Raw genomic sequence first — 19,015 nt, forward strand, 5'->3', positions numbered from 1 at the left:
GCCATGGTGCACCATTAGCTGTGTTCCCTTTCCTTCCTTTGGCGAGATGTGGCGAGATGTGTTCTGCTCGGTTTCGCTCATTCCACTGCTCGCTCACACCGGGTATAATCCTTCGTGCCCCAATTTCCCGGTGCATTGTGGTGCAAAAATCTGCATCTCTCGTACATCATAATCACAGCCTAGCTGCACACAGCCACAGCACCACATCTCGTCTGAGTTGGTGGTTGAACGTTGGTGTCAGCCCATTGCCATTTCCCGAACCGAGCTTTCTTTGCGCTTTCTTTTCCATCTCAGCCAGCGTGCGAAGCTGCACTGGCAGGAAGAAAAACGCTCATCATGAAGCGGAAACCCTCAGCCCAAGCTGTGCACGTTCTGCGATGCGGCGTGCAGGGCGCTACCGTGCAAATCAAGGTCATTCTGGGGCACGTTGTGCGTTGCAATCCCTATTTTTCACCCGGGCACCCGGTCTTTGCGCAGCACTCGGAACGGAGCGGGAAGACGGAAGTGGGCAAACGATCATTAGGCTGTGGCTGGCTGTTCTTGACAGGCGAACAAAATCGATTGCACGTTAGCAGGGGCTAGCAGGGGGAAAGGGAACAAAAATAGCTCCGAGCTGTCATGTTCTCTGGCAATTCGCTGAGCAAGCAACAAAAAAGGACACCTCCATTTGCCGCTCTCGTTCTAATTGACCTCGATTGTTGGGATTTTGCGACTGGTTTTCCCAATCTGGTCCACGTTTGCTTTCCATCTGTTCTGGAAAACTTTCAAGTTCAAACCCGAAACGTTTGGGCAGTGCTTGAGGCACAAAGAAGTGCTTGTTATTAATATAATTACAACTGTACATGCTGAAGATATGAGACGAATGTTCAATCAACACTTTTGGCGACACTTTTGAGAGGGCCCGCGCACGTAAGATCTACGCTGGAACCATTTTTTTCAACAGCGCTGATATCCATCCTGTCACCGGCACCGACGTGTCCTCGGAACGCGTTTGAAGTCGTGCTTAAAAGTGTGAAAAGAAACAACAAGCGAGTGCACGAGCATGCACACAATCGCATATGCGCTTGGCCCAAGTGGGAAGGGTTGTTGAAAAAATAATAAAAACACTCTTCAAGGGAATCTCCAGCAACGAGGCAGCCCGACCTCGACAACGCTGGGGGTTGAAAAGTGAGCGGAGCAGCGATGGCACGTGTCATGCGTTGGTAGTGGTAGGATGCAGCTTTTGCGCACTACACTGCATTGCATTGCATCGTGTACGGCACCGGTTGGGAGTGTGGGGGGGCGCTCACACATACCAGCCAAAGCGGTGTGTTCAAACCATTCCACGCACACCTTCCAGCGATGCTATTGCTGCCACGGGCGGACGCGGAACGAGGAGACCAACGATGGCAATGGAGAGGGCACGCATTCGAGAATGCCGCACACTCTAAACCTAGCTCTAAGGCTAGCGCCAACGCGATGCATCCAATTTAGATGCTGGCAGGCGAGCAAGCGAGACAGCGACAGTGAGTATGCATCTGCGTGCTAAAATAGCTCCACCGCCGGGAGCAAACCCGGCGGTTTTGATGTGGGCGATGAGAGCAGGCACAAACCAGAGCACAGCCGCTTTATGCAATCCATTCTGGTGTGTCCCCGTTTTGCTGTTTTACAAACGCGCTCTAATCATTGTGTGACCCAGTGGTGTGTCGTCGTGTGCAGTGGGGTGTTTCAAACCCTCACCGGCACCGGTCGCAAAAAAAAAATGGAAGAACGGAAGACAAATCTGTCCAATGTCACATTATTTATTAAACGAGGACAATAACTGGGCCGGAATGGTAATACGACTCATGGACGACATGGTTTTAAAAAGAGGAGCGCGCGCGCGATAGTGCCGTCGGAGCAGCAGATGCACCGGCAGGCGAGAGAGATAGTGTTTGTTTCTGTGCCGGCGGAGAAGCAGATGCACCGAGGCACAGGAGGCAGTTCAATGTGGGCCACTGGAGGCAGCACGCAGCAGCAGCAGCTTGTTTGTTTATTGAGTGCGAGATGAGATAATCCTGGCACACGCCGTCAGCCGGTGCGACAATAGCGGAGGTGCCCTCGTTGGAGGGACCACGCACGCAAAGAAAAGCGATTGCGTAAACACAGTTCCGATGCTCATCACATGTCGTTGGAGTGGGCTTGCACCCATCCCCCATTCGTCAACCGTGGTTTTTTATGCTCTTGGCATTGACGATTCGTTCCGTCTCGAGACGCTTACCAGTCGCATAGGCTGTAGGTAGGCCGTTGATAAGCTTTTAACGACCCGACGGGTGCAACGAAACGGGTTTAACGATGTTGCGTTAGATGCCCTATCACACCCCAGTCATAACATTTCGATTCGAGACGATGATCGACCTGATGATCGATCGGTCAAGTACACTGTGCTGAAGTCAATCGGGGCGCGTGCTCTGTCCCGCTCAAGAGTGTTGTTTGCCGGTCGGTTGCACCTTCGATTGAATGCTTTGCAACTGGAATATATGTATCTAGGCTCTGCAGGCTAATTGTGATAATGATTTCCGTGAATCGATTTGCAATTTTAACATCCAAATTCGCGAAATGCATCAGAAATCCAGGAAGCGAACATAACCCACCATATCCATTGCACTTAAATCCGCTTGCAAATTCATTTCACCTTCAAATGCACACACACATACAAGGGCACACTATATTGATTCAAATCAGGTTGCAAAAAAAAAAAACCCAATCCATCTGCATTTGCACCAACGGCTCCAACTCGTCGACATTGACAGCTAATTCAAGTTCATATTCCAAAGCATCCGCTGTTCAAAATTGTAAAACCCTGATCGCCGGGGGTGGAGTTGTTGCTGGTTGTTTATTATTTTTTTGTTTTCCTTCCTCCACATCCCGCCGAGTGGTTCGTAAAAGGAAAATCCGGCCATAAAGCTGTTCAAGCCCAGGTTGTATTTATTGCACACACACACACACAGCTCTCGTGCCATAAAGCGACATTGCTAGCTACGAATCGGGCATCTCGGTTGGGTTTGATTTCCCCTTCCGCCGGTACGACGACGTCTATAAAACGGCAGAAGACGCCACACTAACCTTGCTGCACACACGAGCATTGCCCAAAAAGTCAAACCAGCAATAAAATTAGTCTACCAACTGCAGCACACAAAAAAATCGATCACGATCCCCTGCTCTGTTCCTGCCAAACTTTGACGGTTCCATGTCTGGTTGCTGCCGGACATCATCACAGACACGGTGGTGTTCGCCGTGTGCAACGGCAAGAACGAAAAAAAAAAGGCGCTTGATGGCCGGAACGCTCCCCGCACATCATCGAAGTGCATTATGGAAACAGCTACCTCGGCACCTCCTACTTTCGTGTCTTCAGTCCTGGCCGGCGTGTGCGTCATGGAGCTTGTTTGCATGAGCATGACAGCGCAGGCGGATGCAGAAACGCGCCATGCCAGTAGGAGGTATGCGGCACGGGAACCTGTTGAAAATCGACATCCAATGGCAGCGTCAAGGTGAGCGTTTGCTGTTTCACCCCCCCCCCCCTCCTGTTCCTAGGATTGGGGCGGTTTTGCAGCGACTGCATTGCTGAACTGATTGGATGAAGGGGAACGAGATCGTGGACACACAAAAAACAAAGCCAAAACTACACCAAATCAAATCCAACGAACCTACTCATCACCATCATCATTATCATCAAACATTTTTGTACGCTGCACAAAAAATAGGAAACAGAAGAATGGGCTAAGACTGACATTTCGAAAGTCGTAAATAATAAAAATCGTTAAAGTGTACGAATATTTTCATCTAATTTTAGGAGAGCAAAAATAAATTTGCTCAAAATCAACAACAACTAATACTGGCAGGCAAGACGATCGCGGAAGATGGCAGCATGCCGTTTCAAAAATGGCGCAACGTGTGGGGCTGAGGATCACACACAGCACACCCAAAACGCATCGATATCGCAGCAGCGGCATCACTTCCAGCTGGACGTGAGAAAATGAGCAAATAACTATAAACACCTCCCGTACCAATCGACTCTCGGTATGAATTATTTAGTACCCAACCCCCCTTCCACCATGTGTCAGTCAGACTGGCCTGCGAAACCTGCGCCATAGATAAGGGGACGGTTTTTTTGTGTGTGTGAGTCTAATTGACTTTTTTGAGGTACTAAAAAACGCAAAGGAAACCCACTTTGTTGCCCGGTGTGATCACGTTGATACGTTTTTGTTGTTTGTTGTTGGTGGGGTGTTGGTGGTGCTGCAATTAGCTGCACTAATGGTTGCTGGTTGATCGCGTAACCGCGCGACACACGTGCAGTATCGTGGACAAAAGGGGGCCTCAGCAGTTCTACGGCATCCGCTGGATAGGCCACACGGTAAACACGAGCCAAGGGCAGCCCTACCGGTCAGCTGAGCTAGTGACACACGCGAAAGCAGCAGCAGCAGCAAAAAAAAGGAACGAGACTGGTAGTAGAATGAAAAACAACAGCCCACCACCATCGTATGAGCCCCCCCGCAGAACGAATGGCATAACATTGGCCACGCACGGGCAGCGGCATTACTGCTGCCAAACACACACACACATACTTTGGTGGCGATAGGCACGGGGGACGACGGCCAGTTGTTTGTGCAGGCGGCACACTGGCGCACTCACTCACAGCTGATCGGGTGGCGATGGGGTTTGAGCAAATGAACTTGAGCGTTTTATGTTGTTTTTTTGTGTGTGTTCTTTCTTGCTTTCTTCAAGTCCTCCACTAGAGGCCGGAGCGCAACACGTGCCGCCGCGAATTGCGGGGAGTTGCTCTCAACCGTTTGTCAACGGTGAGTTGCGGTTGAGGTGCACTCGCTGGCCAAGGTTACGCAAAGCTCATCAACAGGTACCCATCTCAGCATCTAGGGTCGTCGGCGGAGAGGATTGGAGCTGTGTCTGTGTACACCACCCTTGACATCGTTGAAGTCTAAAGCCAACAGGGAAGCGTGAAGTTTGGCAGTACGATCACTTCTTGCAGCGACGATCATTTGCACTAAAACCGGGTGGACTTTAAACACTGGCCACCTGTCAATCGGACCGCTGTCAAAACGGTCCACACGCGTCCCCCTCCCCTCCTCCCCCCGACGTATCTGCATAGAGGCCCATGTGTCACTTCGGCACGAGCAATCGATCAGCGATATTATGACATCGTGATCGTACTCGTACTCTCCTTCTCTCGACACCGTACACGTGCTGCTGAGTGCATCCGTTCGCCGGGTGGGGAAAGGCGATGGGAATAATGAGGGGTACAGGGTGTACATTACGCCACCACAAACGCGTGATCCGTCGTCAAGCATTGCGTTGTTCCCGCGCACTAATTGGCAGGCAAGGTTGCTTGGGCACTGATGCCGTGTGGTTTGCGGCCGAGAGCCGAGAGAGGTTTCGGAGCTGATTGCCGCTGATGAAGGCGTACAACCCTTCCCGCTGGCGTTTCGACCTCCAGTACGACCTTTCAACGACGGCCTGCGTTGACAATTATGACACCCACGACGAGGATGTGCCAGCCGTGTTTCAGAATTCGGACCGGGATGCCCGGTCTTGCACGTGTGTTCCCATATGTTTCTCCCGAAAAGAAAAAAAGAATGGTCAAAAACACTTACCCGACGCTTTCTCGGCATGTCCTCGTTGTACTCCATGCCGATGCCTTCGTCCGAGGTCGACAGGGAGGTGGTGCGCGCGCCACGGCCGCCCGAACCGCCCGAACCCGCCGCCTGGTGGCGTCCATTGTGATGATGATTGTGGTTCAGCTCGTGCTGGTAGTGGTGCGTCGGTGGTGTGGAATGTCCATCCTCGCTCAGCGGCGGCGAGGTCGATCCGGTGCTCCAGGAGGTGGTGCTGCTGCCCGAGCTGGTGCCAAGAATTGTTTCGTAACCTAGGATGGAAAGAATGTGAGAGAGAGAGAGAGAGAGCAAAAATTGAATGTAAGTTCTTTTCGTGTGCCAGTGTTCAGCACCAGCGGCTGCTACCTACCGTGCACGGATGAGTTGGGCGAGCAGGACAGGCTCATAAGTACCAGCGCGGCGTTGCATTCGTCCATCGGATCGTCGTCGTTAATACTGTAGTACTCTCGATCGTCCTGCGAGTACGAGGGCCGTCGTTTGCGAGATCTGTTTCAGGCGGAGAACAAAGGAAAAGAACGAGACAGGAAGAGTTAGATGAGTGACGGTTGGTTGTTTCAGTGTGACAGAGCGAGCTGCTGAGAGGGGTTCGCAACAAGTGTGTGGGTGCGTAAAACAGGGTGGATAGGGTAAAAATAACAGCTGCAAAACACGTTCCACAGGCACCTCTCCACCCAGCGGGGGATCCAACAAGTTGTGCTGGATGCAGTAATGATGCTGATCAGTGGTTCAGTATTCTCCCCGGCGAGAATTGAAATGAAACCTCAGAAGTACATTTTGGTATTTTCAACCACAACATGAAACAAAAACCAGCAACAAATAAAAATCAAACGATCATAAACACTTCAGCCCCCCCGAAATATTTGGGCCAACTTGCAAATGTTTCTGACAAGACGACACCTCGCACTCACACACACACACACGCTTTAACCGGTCTTTTTGGTCGCCATCGATTATCAGCAGTGTTTTCGCCTGTCGGTCGCCTGTGTTTGTTTGCTTCGGCACGGTAGCGACGCACTTGCATCGCGAACTGCAGCTCAACGGAGGTGCAGACGCGTGTAGGCTTATTGAAGGTTGGAGGGGGAGCGTGTTTTTTGTGTGTCATCTATTTTTTTTTTTTTTTGTTTCGACAAAATCCCTCCCTTCAGGAAGAAAAATTGCTCCGTCTCAGGAATGGCTGCGTTCGGGACGGGGAGCTAATAAGACCGGCACAACAACAGCAACTACGACGACGACAACGACGACGGCAAAGACGGCGAAAAACGGCCGACGATGGGTTCAATGTATTATCGGTCAATCAACCTTTTCGGGGGTTTGCGGATTGTGTTGTTGTGCCGTGTTTTTGCGCGCTGATACTTGGTCTACTTGGCCGAGACTGCTTCCCATTCCCCCCCACCCTTCACCACACCACCCCAATGTGGCACTGTCCCGAGTGCAGCAGACACTGTTCGTTGTTGTGCATCGGGCGCAACACTGCCTGCCATTGTACCGCAGGGGAGCACAAAAAAAGTAAACGAAAACTCGTACCACAGCTACTTTGTTCCGCTTTGCTAGTCGATGCGTTTGTGTTGCTGGTCTTGTGGAGCGTACGGTTAGATGACGCGCGTCGGAAATAAAACCCAGCACATACACACGCGCACACATGCACGACCCGCGTTCCAGATTTCCTTGCTGCAAGTTGGATCAAGTTCAAAGCTGCAATCGGATCGGACCGTCTGATAAGAGAAAGTGTGACGGTGGGTTGCAAGAAAAAAAAACACACACACACACATCATTAAATTAAAGCCCAATCATTGCAGCCGTGTCGAATGGAGCACAATGCACAATGCGTCCGCTTATCGGCGATACGGGTCCCTCGCTCCTCCTCATGTTTGCGACGGATGCGTTGCGTAGTGGCGAGGGTAACAGGCCAGAAAATTGCAAACCCACCGCTTATCAGCGCCACCCCAAGAAACTGCAACTGCACACTGAGACCCCACACCCCAGCTTGTCTCCTGTAATTTTTTTTTTTGCACCACCAAATTCGTTCGTTTCTTCTCACTTTCTCTTTCGTGCTCGTTGGGGTTTCGGAGATTTATGCCGTTTTTTTTCGTATTGTTTCTCCACATTATCTTCCCCTTTGGCTGAGGAGGTTCGGAGTCCACTCACCATCTTGCCCCGGGGCCTACAAGGGGCTGGTGAGTTGCGATAATGTATGGATGTGCACCGTGTGTTGTTGTGGGGTGAGTGTACTGTGTGGTGTGCGAACTGCAGAAGCCATTGGCCGCGAATCCATAACATTACCGCCTCCGTCCTCCGTTCGCCATCGGTCCGGCCGCTGGATCGTGTCCCGGGAGGGGTGCGCTTTGTCCGCAGTGAGTCGCCGCTGTTGCCGTGGTCAGTGTTTGCGTCAAGGAAGTTTTCTTCAAACTCCGCGGCCCGATTTGGTTTTGGTCTGCCTACTGGGTGAGCTTTTTGTTGTTGTTGTTGCTTTTGCTCGTTTTGCTTCTTCCACCCCGCCCATGGGGATCTCCGCAAAAAAACCATGACCGCTAATTTGACCGAGGCTATCTGCTTCTGCGATCGAGCGCTGCTCGAACGTTTGCCGTCACTGTCGCCGCTGCACAGTGTGCAGCGAAGATAATCAGCAGTGCGCAGCGAAGGACGCGGGCGGTTCGTTGCAGTTGAGCTTTGGTTTTTTTGTTTTGTTTTTTTTTTTTTTATTTCCACTGCTCCAAAAGCTTCAATGTTTCGCAATAATATATGGGCGAACGGTACGCAACTGTGTAATGGGGGTTTCCTTTTCTCGTCTCTCTTTCTCTCTCTGTGCAGCTCTTTGTCGTACCACCAATGACGTTTTGCTTCTTTGTGGTCCTTTGTGGTACAAATACCGTGTGCAAAATGGCGTGCAAGCACAATAAAAAAAAGCAGGGTAAAAATCGCTATCATTACAGCCGCGGGCAGATGAATTACTAAGCAAAGGGAATTTCTGATTGCGTGTAGTGCGTGTGTCTTTGTAGGGAGTGGCTCCATGCCATCAATCATTGATGACATAGCGACTGGCTCTCCTTACTCGGCAGCTTCACTGCAAAAGTTAATCGTTGAGTTTGTTCTTCATTAAACCGCCAACGGACCACGGCAACTTCAAAAAATCGCATCAACCACCACTGCTGCTGCTCTATCCTGACCTAAGCTAACGTGGCACATAAACACATATTGAACTGAAATTGCGACTTTTCGCTGACGTCTCGCAATCAGATTCTCGACGGATCCAAACTCACCGTCCCAACCCATTTCATCAGCACGTCAGAACGTCCAACGTCGATGGAAGATTGCAAGTGGAGCACAGTTCACCACCTATATACATTTATATATCCCCCCATGTTGTTTTTCGTATCGCGTTCGCCACGGGGCCAGTGGGCGAAATATAAGGTGGGTCGAAACGGTTTGCTTGCAATCGAGCGATCGTATGAAATGTAACGCGCTACCCCAGCCATCGACCATGGCCTTTCTTCATCGTCACCAAGCGAAATAGCCGACCATGGAGTGGCAGTGGAGCAGGGGCGAGAAACGATGAGAAATGGCGGCGAAAGCATTTCTGCAAGCGGTCTCGCGAGATTCGGTTGAGGTAGGTTTGATGACCGGCATCCAGACGCGCGCCGATGCTGACGACCTCTGGATTGTGATGGTTCCCTCCCACCCGGGGGTGGGAGCATCCTTTCAATGAGCAAAGACAACAAAGCTGGAGCTATCCAATTCCAAAACGGTATCCAAATAAAGTGAGCTTCCAATTTTTGTGTCAACACGAAATCCTGCCGCTCATTAAGGCATCCTCCGCTCCGTTCGAGGCTGTAGACCGATTCGGAAGGGAAGCGAGGGGAGTTACACCACCAGCCAGAAAGCCGAGATGGGAGGAAATTCCAGCTAACGATGTCAATGTGCTACGGCTTCTGGCGAACGAGTTCATCGTCCACGTAGCCATGGTGACGATTTCATCGAGTGTTTTAACATCTTGAGCCATTCTGGAAGGAGTTGGAATGCATCAACATACCCTAGGGGGTTTCAAAACAGTCCGGGGCCCAGAACCAGACAGTTGCCAAGCAACAAAGTTGAAGCACAGCGAGCAGGGGTTTTTTTTTTATGATAATGTAGCTGCTGTCCTCATCTTCACAAGAAAGAAATCCCATCCCACTCTGATGCTGCGTTCTCAATCTGATGATGCGATACGAAAGGAATCACTTCAGCCCCGCCGGGTAATGAGGTTAATCGAAGTGAAGCGTTGACTACAATTTTGGGATTTTGGGAGTAACTTGAAATCTAGGCCACCAGACAGGTTGAACAGACCCACAAATTCTATCGCCCGCTGGGTCTTGTCGTGACGACGACGGTGGTGATGGTGGTGTTGGTCGCTCAAAGCAACGTCCCTGATCAGACATTCCGTCTCGGTCTCGTCTGTCCGCCGTGCTGGTTGGGCGTCTCCCCAACCCAAGTCTTCGTATCGTTTAAACACAGACACTTTCCGATGCTAAGTTTTTCACGATGGTAGTAATATTTTATTAGCTTACTTCGAAGATGCTCCCTCTGCTCGATATGCGTCGCAGACGATCACACAAAATTGGGCAACAGCAGAAAAAAAAACGAACTGAAACAACCTTCTTGGAAGACAACCTTCAGCCGAAATGCAACTCCCCGCCGGGGTAGCGCGCTTTTTCGTCAATCCATTTTCATAACCTCTATTTGCCATCTCCGTCCCGTCGGGGGGGATTGGGTGGCGCTGGGTGGCGCGGTGGAAAGTGCACCGGCGGCAGCAGTGCACAGATCTAATGCATCTGTGTAACCGAGCACGGGACGGAAAGCTAACACACCAATTTGAATCCGGCGCGTACGCAGAAGACGGGCAGCACGGGGGCATGAAAGGAAGCGCACGGCACGACAAAAGAAGCAATCTGCAGCGAGCGAAAACGCAATTTCAACCTACCGAAACCGGAGCTGCAGACTATGCAGTCGGCGATGGTGTGGCGAGGGGTGGGAAGTTATGCTTTTTTTCGCAGCGCTGTTTCGCTGACTGACGTGAGCTCGTTCGTGATCGCATCTCACCTTCAGCTGACCTTTCCAAAAAGCTGCAAAGTTGCACGCAGAAGCGCAATCGGGTGTCCACGTCATTTTCGCGGTCTTCTTGCGCTCGTTTTTTGTTTGTGTGTGCAGCGTTTGGGTCTTGGTGGGGAGAACGTTCTGGTTGGCAAATTTTGGGATCCCTTTCCCTCCCCACACCCAGTTCTGCCTGGGTTAGATGCGTGGAGCAAGCAACAGCTCCAAAAAAACCCCGTCAGCGTGCGGAAAAAGGATCTGAAGCATGCGACAAAATGAACGTTGACACAGAGTGTGCTGCTGCAGCGTACCACCGCAATATAGTTTCGGTTGAAGCTAGCCACCGACGGTGGCCATACTTGTCTGGTAACCGGATACCGAAGATTGGTGAGAAAATTGGAAGCAAAAGAGAAGAGTGCAACAGAGACGGTGGGGCCCAGGCCGGTCGGTATTCTAAACACAAGCGAATCGATTACCAGGAGTCATGGTGTTTGAAAGTGATCCCTATCTTCCCCCTTCGAAACGGAGCGACCCGTAGATCTCAGGTGTCGTCAGAATGTAGAACGTGGTAGGCAGTACAGAAACCCAAGGCGAATAAAAGTCAAACATTTCAAACTAGAAGCGTTTTGATTCGCAAAATTTGGGGACAAAAAAAGAGCAACAATTGAGCAGGATGAAAGCGAATGAAGCGCCCTGAACAGCAATAACAAGCGCTTCTAGGATCGTTTGATCTTAGCAATGACACAGATGCAAGTACTGCAAACATGAATATACAGTATGTAATTAACCCCCACGACTTTCCTCTGTAACGCGCCATCGATGGCACAAAGCAATGGACAAACAGAAAAATGCATCCGCCTGAGACTGGATCACCTCTTTCCCAATTTTTGGGTGTTGCCTTCCAAACTAACCTTCAACCTTCGGGGCTTCATTTTTTCGGCATTCGCCTGCGACAAAATCGTTTTGGGGCTGTAAATTGAGCCTTTGTCCTAGCGTAATGGGCCGCGGCCGTCTGCCGTCTGGAGTATCGGCGCATACCAGGGAGACCCGGGGTGGAAAAATCGATACAAAATTTCGCCTTTTACAATAGGTTCTATCACTAAAAGGGGTTGCTGGTGGTGGAAGGACGGCGACGCTGGAAGGGAATCCGTTGTAATTGGTAGCGATTGTAGTAATAAAATCAGTTTGGCAGGTTTTGTTGATGCTCTATGAAACATTAGTATAGGCCAAAAACTTAACGTCGGTGATGCACACAGCATGAAACTACAACAGTCATCACGCATGGTACAAAGCACTGACCCACACGCGTAACCTTCTGGGAAAGAGCGCTTTTCGGCACATAGCGGAACCTCTGGCACCCAAATACAGCCCGCGACACGTCGCCACCGGTGGAAAAATACGACCAAAACACAACACCGTAACAGCCATAACTCGATCCGTGGGTTGTGTCCTTTTTTTTGTGCTCCCCATCTCTTGCTGTGTATTGGCTTCACCCTCCGCACTGACTGTCGCATCCTCTAGGCCCTACCCTCCACCTGCCTCATCTGTCTGGAGGAACTTTCCGCACCAGCCAGCCAGCGCAGCCAGCACACGAACGAAAATTCGACCTTCAGTGAATGACAAACTCATCCAAAAGGTCATGGACATTTTCATCGGTTGTTGCAAGCTTTTCGCGCGCGGGCTAGGGGTGGCCGAAAATGCGGTTCGATTTTTCGTCCTCTTTCTCACTCTCTCTCTCTCTCTTGTTCTCGCCGTATTTCCACTTGGTAATCGCTCTGTGTAAGTCGAGACAGGGCAAAACGGTCACAAAGGCAGGGCGCATCCTGAGTCAGGGTGGTGGTTTCGGGGCTGAGAGGGAAATTATGACCGGCAGCCAGCCACCGACAAACGCAATACCTACCCCGTTGCGGCCCCGGTCGAAGCAGTCTGGCAGTCTGGGTTTTGGGGAGGATAAATTTAACCTACGCCAACAGAAAATCACGTCCCATGCCACGCCGGTCGGGGTTGATCGGTCGGTAAACTAACCGTCTGGTGGCTGCCGGCTGTCTGCTTAGCACACACACACACGCACACACGCGTATTGAACCGTTTTCGAAGAAAGCTCTTCGGTGGGGTGTATGTGTGTGGAAATGGGAAAAAATTAACACAAAAACTTTCCGCAACGCAAAACCTTCAACGACACGCGAAAGACACAAACAGCTGGTATGGTGGTAAGCAACGTGTGTGTGACTGTGTGTGTTTTTTTTTCAACCATCAGTATGGGGTTGTCTTTTTGCGCTGGTTGCTTGAGGTTTGTTAATTTATTTTGTTGTTTTTCCCTGCCACTTTTGAAGGGTTTGCAACGGGAATCGGGCTGGGCCGGTTGCGGTTTCGAACGATGAAATGCTACCATATGGAGGCTGCAGACAGCAGCATCTTTCTTCCCCCAGACGGACGAATGTTGTGCAGGTTAGGGTACAGGTGTCATAAAAATTGATTGCAATTTGGCAGAGCACACACTTTTGGAAAGAAAAACTTCCCCCATCTAAGTGGGAGGGAGCGGGCGTAGAAAGCTTCTGGCAGAATGGAATTCGCTGCGAGGACGATGAAGCGAGCATAGATGGATGGGTGAGAGCGAGAGAGTGGGGGAGAGTCTAATGAGATCATTCTCGGGGGGTAACCAACGCTAAAAATGAAAGCTTGTACTGCTAGAACAAAGAACCAAGCCGGGGACTAAACCATAACCATGGTCAACAGTGGTGAAAAAGAAACGTTGCATACAGCGCGCACAAAACTGCTGAAACCGTCGTAACATTGTGGACGTAATTGATTGAGGCGACGGCTAGTCTAGAACAGTTGAGAGAGAGAGAGGGAGAGAGAGGTCTGTGTGCTTTCGAGAATGACAATGTTGCTTGTGAAGATTTACAAAATGTTTGCGTCTAGCCGTTTCAATCGTCTGTTAAAGGAGCATAATAATGAGTTTCTATTTTTCATCAGCGTACTTTGACTTTGATAATTTGTATTTATCCAATAAATCAATCTTAATCGAACAAACAATTATTTTGCCACCCTGGCAGCCCGCTGACTAGCTAGTGTTAGTGGTTATTTATTGGCGAATCAACGAAAAAGGAAATCTTTTCACCTTTCACTCATTTGCACGCTAAAATGCCATTCCACTGCTTCGACCGCAACGAGCGAACAGCGAGGTTCCACAACCTTGGCATCGTTTTATGGAGTAATGGCCCAAGGGTAGAGGACCATTTTTGGGAGTACCTTTCCCTGCGCCGGTTCCGTACCGGATCGTTCATCCCTGACCTGACCATAAGGTGGCGTCGTCCGGCTGAAGGATTTCCGCCACATTGCTGTATTTTGACGTGGGAGAGCGATAATCATCGCATTACGTGAACTGGTACGAGACAGAGAGCTTCAGCCTAGGCACCATCATTAAGCTCAATTAACCTTCCAGACAAGAAACCGGAGGGCCCAGTGGGACAACCGACAATGAGTCAATGTTGCATGTTGCGACAGAAACGAATTACAACAATGCCGAATATCTGCTCCAATTATACGTATGGCACGTTGGAGTTTACATCAACTGGAATCAAGGAGATATCGAAATACCCACGTACGATGAAGTCAGCTTTCTTTCGCACGGCTGCAAAATGGCGCAAAAATTGGCATAATAATGCAACGCAAGTCTGCAGCCGATGACTCACGCCAGGCGGACGGCCATTCCTGTGGGGAACCATACGATATCACGCCGAGACACGCGTGCCGTGTGCTGTACGAAAAATGTGAACCAAATGTACAATTTATTGAATGGTTTATTCGTTCGTTGTAAGCAGAATTGTGTCAGATGCGAAGATGACTTATTAAGCTGATGAAATTTCATGATCGCTCGCATGGCTTTTAGCTGACAACTTTCCCCGCCCCGATTACGTCAGCTTCATCGGGCCAGGGTCAAAAACAAGTTTTAGGAGCGGCGCTCCGCGCTGTTAAGATTTCCTCTTCAAGCTCGTCCGCTTTCTCCCGTATTGCTTTTTGGTAAGTAGACAGTAATACCACCACACAACTGTTTCGATGGGCGGTAAGTGCAAAAGTAAGGCGTGGTGTGACACATTTCCTCACATTCCTGCACAAATCGGTGGAACGGTTGCGAGCGTCGCCACGATGGCTGCTAATTTGGCCTGCCCGTAGACAAGCATCATACATTCGGTCAGCAGCCATTTTTACACCACAGGCATTACGATTAGCCATTGGCTGAAGTGCGGCTAAAGCGGGTCAGTGGGAGAACCAAAGCCTGAAAAATCTCGCAACCGTTCCATGAAAAGCGATATGTGTGCCAAACCGCCGTTAGCCAAAAATGAAAGCAAAAAAGTGTGTACATAGCAAAGACAGAGAAAGAGAGAAAGAGAGAGAAGAAGAAAAAACAACTATGGACAAGCTCTATAGCCCAAAAAATGCGAGAAATACCGTCGGAAATCAAACCCCCTGGGCACCTGTTACAAACGGTGCAACCAAGGAAAACCGAAGTGCAAGTGGTGAGCTCACCGAGGGAGGGGTGAAAAACAAGCAAAGACGCTAAGAAACCGCACCAGTCGCGCAAGGAAAACAGCGCAAGCCGAATGCGAGCGAAAGCGGCTAAAAAAGAAAACCGCACGAACGAGGGAAAAATTAAAACAAAAATTCGCCACACCGCCTTTTTTGCTCACCGTGTGTGCTCTGCTGCGCGCGCGTTGCTATTAAATCACCCTGCTGTAGGCGAAAACGGCAAACGGCAGCGCCAAAAAACGCGGACGCAGCCTAGCAACAACCGAACACGGCCGCCCGACTGGCGATCGCAACCACCGCCCGATCGACGCAATGTTTGCAAACGTGCTTCGTTCTTTCACTCTGCCTCTGTGTGGACGTGTGCGTGTGTGTGTGTGTGCTTTCGCGTGCAAAAAATGTTCGCCAAAAATGCCCTGACCTTGGGCAAGTTTCGTTTTCTTCAGCCGTTACTGCGCATCGTCAGCGCAAAAAAAAACACCCCAAGCGGCCGGCGAATCGCAAATTATTGCGGTCGGCGCTTTCCACACTGGCACTCCTCTCTGTGCCGCGCGATCGTCTTTTCTCCTGGCCCTACTGGCGTCATTCTCCTTCTCACTCTCACGGCCGCTTCACGTCTGCGATCGCGTTCGCAAAATACAACACACCGAACGATCGTCACACACTCCCTTCTCATCAGCTGTGCAAAAGCGCTTGTAAACATAGCACACAGAGTGGGGCGGGCAAAAATAAAATAAAAAATAACAGATGATCGCAGTTTTCGGCAAACCGGCCGTTCGCGAACGAATTTGTGGGGCAACGGGGGTGCGCGAACGCGACCATTGCTGTGCGTTTCTTTTCCCTTTTTAGTGAGCGTTGTTTCCCTTGCTTGCTTCCCTTTTATAGTCTTTAAGTGTGTGTGTGTGTTTTTTTTTCTTCTCGTCGCCATTCAAGGGCTTGCGTTGCATTTATGTCTTCCACGTCAGATCCGAGAGTGCACGTAAACCGTGGGCATTGCAACTTTCGGTAGAACGTTCAACGCTCACGACAATGGCCCTTTGCGGTGTGTTCGTGCGGTCGCCGTACGATCACGCGGAACAAACGGCAGAAAGAATACCTTCCTGCACAACTACCTGCGCAAAGAGTAGGTACGCGCTTTCCTCATTTGCCGGATCAGCTGCAAACGTCAATCGATTCGTGGCTCGAGCCCACGAACAAACAGACAATACCCGCGGCACCGTGCGGCTTTAAATGAGTGCGCGAGTGTGCATGTTTTATTCGCGTGCAATGAGGACATGCAACGAGCGCAAACCGGCACAAACACCACCCGGCAGCGCAGCGCAAAGAAGCGCAAAAGTGGGACATCACCCCGAGAGGAAGAAAAAAAACAGCGTGTGTTGTGAAATTGCTCAGCCCAGATCAGCTGAGGATCCGCGCCCACAGCCTACTGCACTCTGCACAGTACGCGACGTGATCTTTCCAGCGTGCAACCGGAAGCCGCTGTGCTGCTCACGATCGAACACGAATGTCACGGCTGAACAAAGCCGGTTGCGGATGGCGCGATGGCGAGCGCAATGGCCGACGAGATGATTAAGCTGCCTGCACTTGCATTGTGTACCGGCCGGTGTGCACGCAATTTCATTTGCGGTGCAGTTGCCCCCTCGCGAGCTTGGGACGGTTTTGTGGAGTGAGTCACGTTGCTTCTCCGCTTGACAAGCAAGGCAGCACACTTCACGGTCACCCAGCAACGGGGGAGAGGCGGTTTAGGGTGCATTAAATCCATATACCTTACCGTTGCGTCCTCGGAGTTGCTGAGTGCTGAAGAAAAAAAGAAGGAGCTGCCTGCACAGTCGCATCACTAAAATATCGAAACGATGGCGCGTGTATTGGCAGCGAGCCGAGTCATAGCGCGCTGCCTGTCGCGATGTACCTGAATGTCGTAAGCGGTTTGTTGGGTAATTGCACACTGGCACTCGGTCCCATCGGCTGCAGCAGCAATGCACTGTGCAATATGAGCTGCATCATATGGTTACATGCAAACAGCACAAGCGGGGAACAGCAAGACAGGTACGCAATACAAAACGGTGCATCAAAGAAGACGGCACACAGGTGAGCAGCGACTTCATCCATCCTTTCGGTCAGCGCGCGAAGTAACCTTCCCGCCAGTGCGGGCGCCGCATTGCCAAAGAAGGTCAGCAGCTACGTGGACGTGGCCACGTTTCGATTCGCACCCATAAACGGTGTCCCTAAAATGCCAAACAAACGTCACCACATCGGAGCAGATAATTGAGATCGTGTCACGCTTGCTTCGTGCGAGCGATTGAGCTCAAGATCACCAAAGTGTGGCGCCGGCACTGTGTCCCGTATTGCGTGAAGTAAGTCATCAGTGGTGGGTTTTTTCTTTGCCTGCGACATTGTATATCCCCGCGCCAGCATGCAACTGGTCCACCTTAAACCATTGCCAGCCAGCCGTGATCTTTGAATTGATGTAGCTTGTAGCATTATGTCCTGCACTAAACCGTAGTGTGGGTCCGCGTGGTCCGAAACTGGGGATTAACACACCACTACACCTTCACTTACCCGTTCTGTTGCGTCAGTGAGAATGGCACATCGATGCTGTTTGATTGTCGTCGCCGATCGCCGGCCATATCCGCCAGCCGGGCAAAGTCCGTATCCTTCTCCTGCACTGCCAGCCGCTGCGAGCGGCGCGATTCCAGCAGACGAATTTCCTCCAGCCGCTTGGTTAGCTCAATCGGCGCCTGTAGGATAAGGAAGGGAGAGAAGAAAAGAACAAGATACATTGGTTACTGACTTGAACTGTTTGCCAGATATAGGCACTGATTTATTGTAAGTTGGTAAAGCAAATGTAAATATTGGTCGGCTGTCAATAAGCAGTACTCCACCGTCTTCAACTGTTCGATAATCACCGGCTTGCGTTGGGCTGTAATTTAGTAGCAATTTTATTGCTGTTGTCTGGCGGGCTTACAGGCATTGCTTCCCACAGGACTAGTTCGGGCTACAGTGCCCGAGGAAATAAGCACCAGTTCGGGGTGTGCGCAAAAGGTCGCCACAGCCTGTTGCCTCTGGCGGCAGCAGACGCACGCTGATGTAATTTCAGGTTGCTCGATTTTTCGGCCACCATTGCATGTCGGACCGGATCTGAACGTGTGCGTTGCTCGTCGTGCGTCGTCGTGTGTCCGCATTTCACCAAAACTCATGGGGCCATGTCATATTTTGCTCCCAATCCCGAGGCTATTTGTTCGACATTCATAAAGAGAAGCCGGATTTTGTCTCAACTGCATGCGCTGCTCCCGGCGTCCTTCAGCCATTGGCCACTTTGGTGTGTTTCAAACTTAATAGCTCCCTTTTATCATGCGGCGCGACATGTTGACCGACATGCGACGAACAAGATGGACACGAAAACGCATGCACGGCACAGTGAATGTTAGCGCAAAGCGTAGCCCAATCGTATCGCGGAAGTGTGAAGTTTCGGCTATTATAGTGTTTCAATTTTGGGATGCCACGTTATGGAGATAGGTAAAACATGTACATGAAATGAACATGTCGTGATTGTTGATCGTTGTAGTTTTTAGTGCATCAGTTTTCAAGATTTTACGAAAGAAACTGTAGGGTTTAAGCCACGATCGGCCATGTCATCGGTGGAAAGTGAAATCGAGCACACACACACACACCGGGCTGTGTGGCATGGGGATGAAAAATTACGCAAAATCTCCTGCACGAGTCGCACCTGTGTACGTAGCAGTGTCTCTCTTTGCGCGTACCCACCCCACACGCTG

The 19,015-nt window shown here is 50.6% G+C and overlaps 1 protein-coding gene across 1 annotated transcript in view; it reads right to left on the bottom strand.

Annotated features, from left to right (window-relative positions):
* LOC120894829 (zinc finger protein 395) overlaps positions 1-19,015 on the bottom strand; it is a 97,332-nt gene that overhangs the window by 35,512 nt on the left and 42,805 nt on the right. Inside the window, exons 2-4 of the mRNA XM_040297674.1 lie at positions 17,799-17,977; positions 5,998-6,134; positions 5,628-5,899 (exon numbers count right to left, since the gene is read on the bottom strand). Of these exons, the coding sequence (XP_040153608.1) occupies positions 5,628-5,899; positions 5,998-6,134; positions 17,799-17,977 (588 nt within the window). The remainder of the gene's footprint in view (positions 1-5,627; positions 5,900-5,997; positions 6,135-17,798; positions 17,978-19,015) is intronic.

This window comes from Anopheles arabiensis, chromosome 2, assembly GCF_016920715.1.
Source record: "Anopheles arabiensis isolate DONGOLA chromosome 2, AaraD3, whole genome shotgun sequence".
Lineage (NCBI taxonomy): Eukaryota > Metazoa > Arthropoda > Insecta > Diptera > Culicidae > Anopheles > Anopheles arabiensis.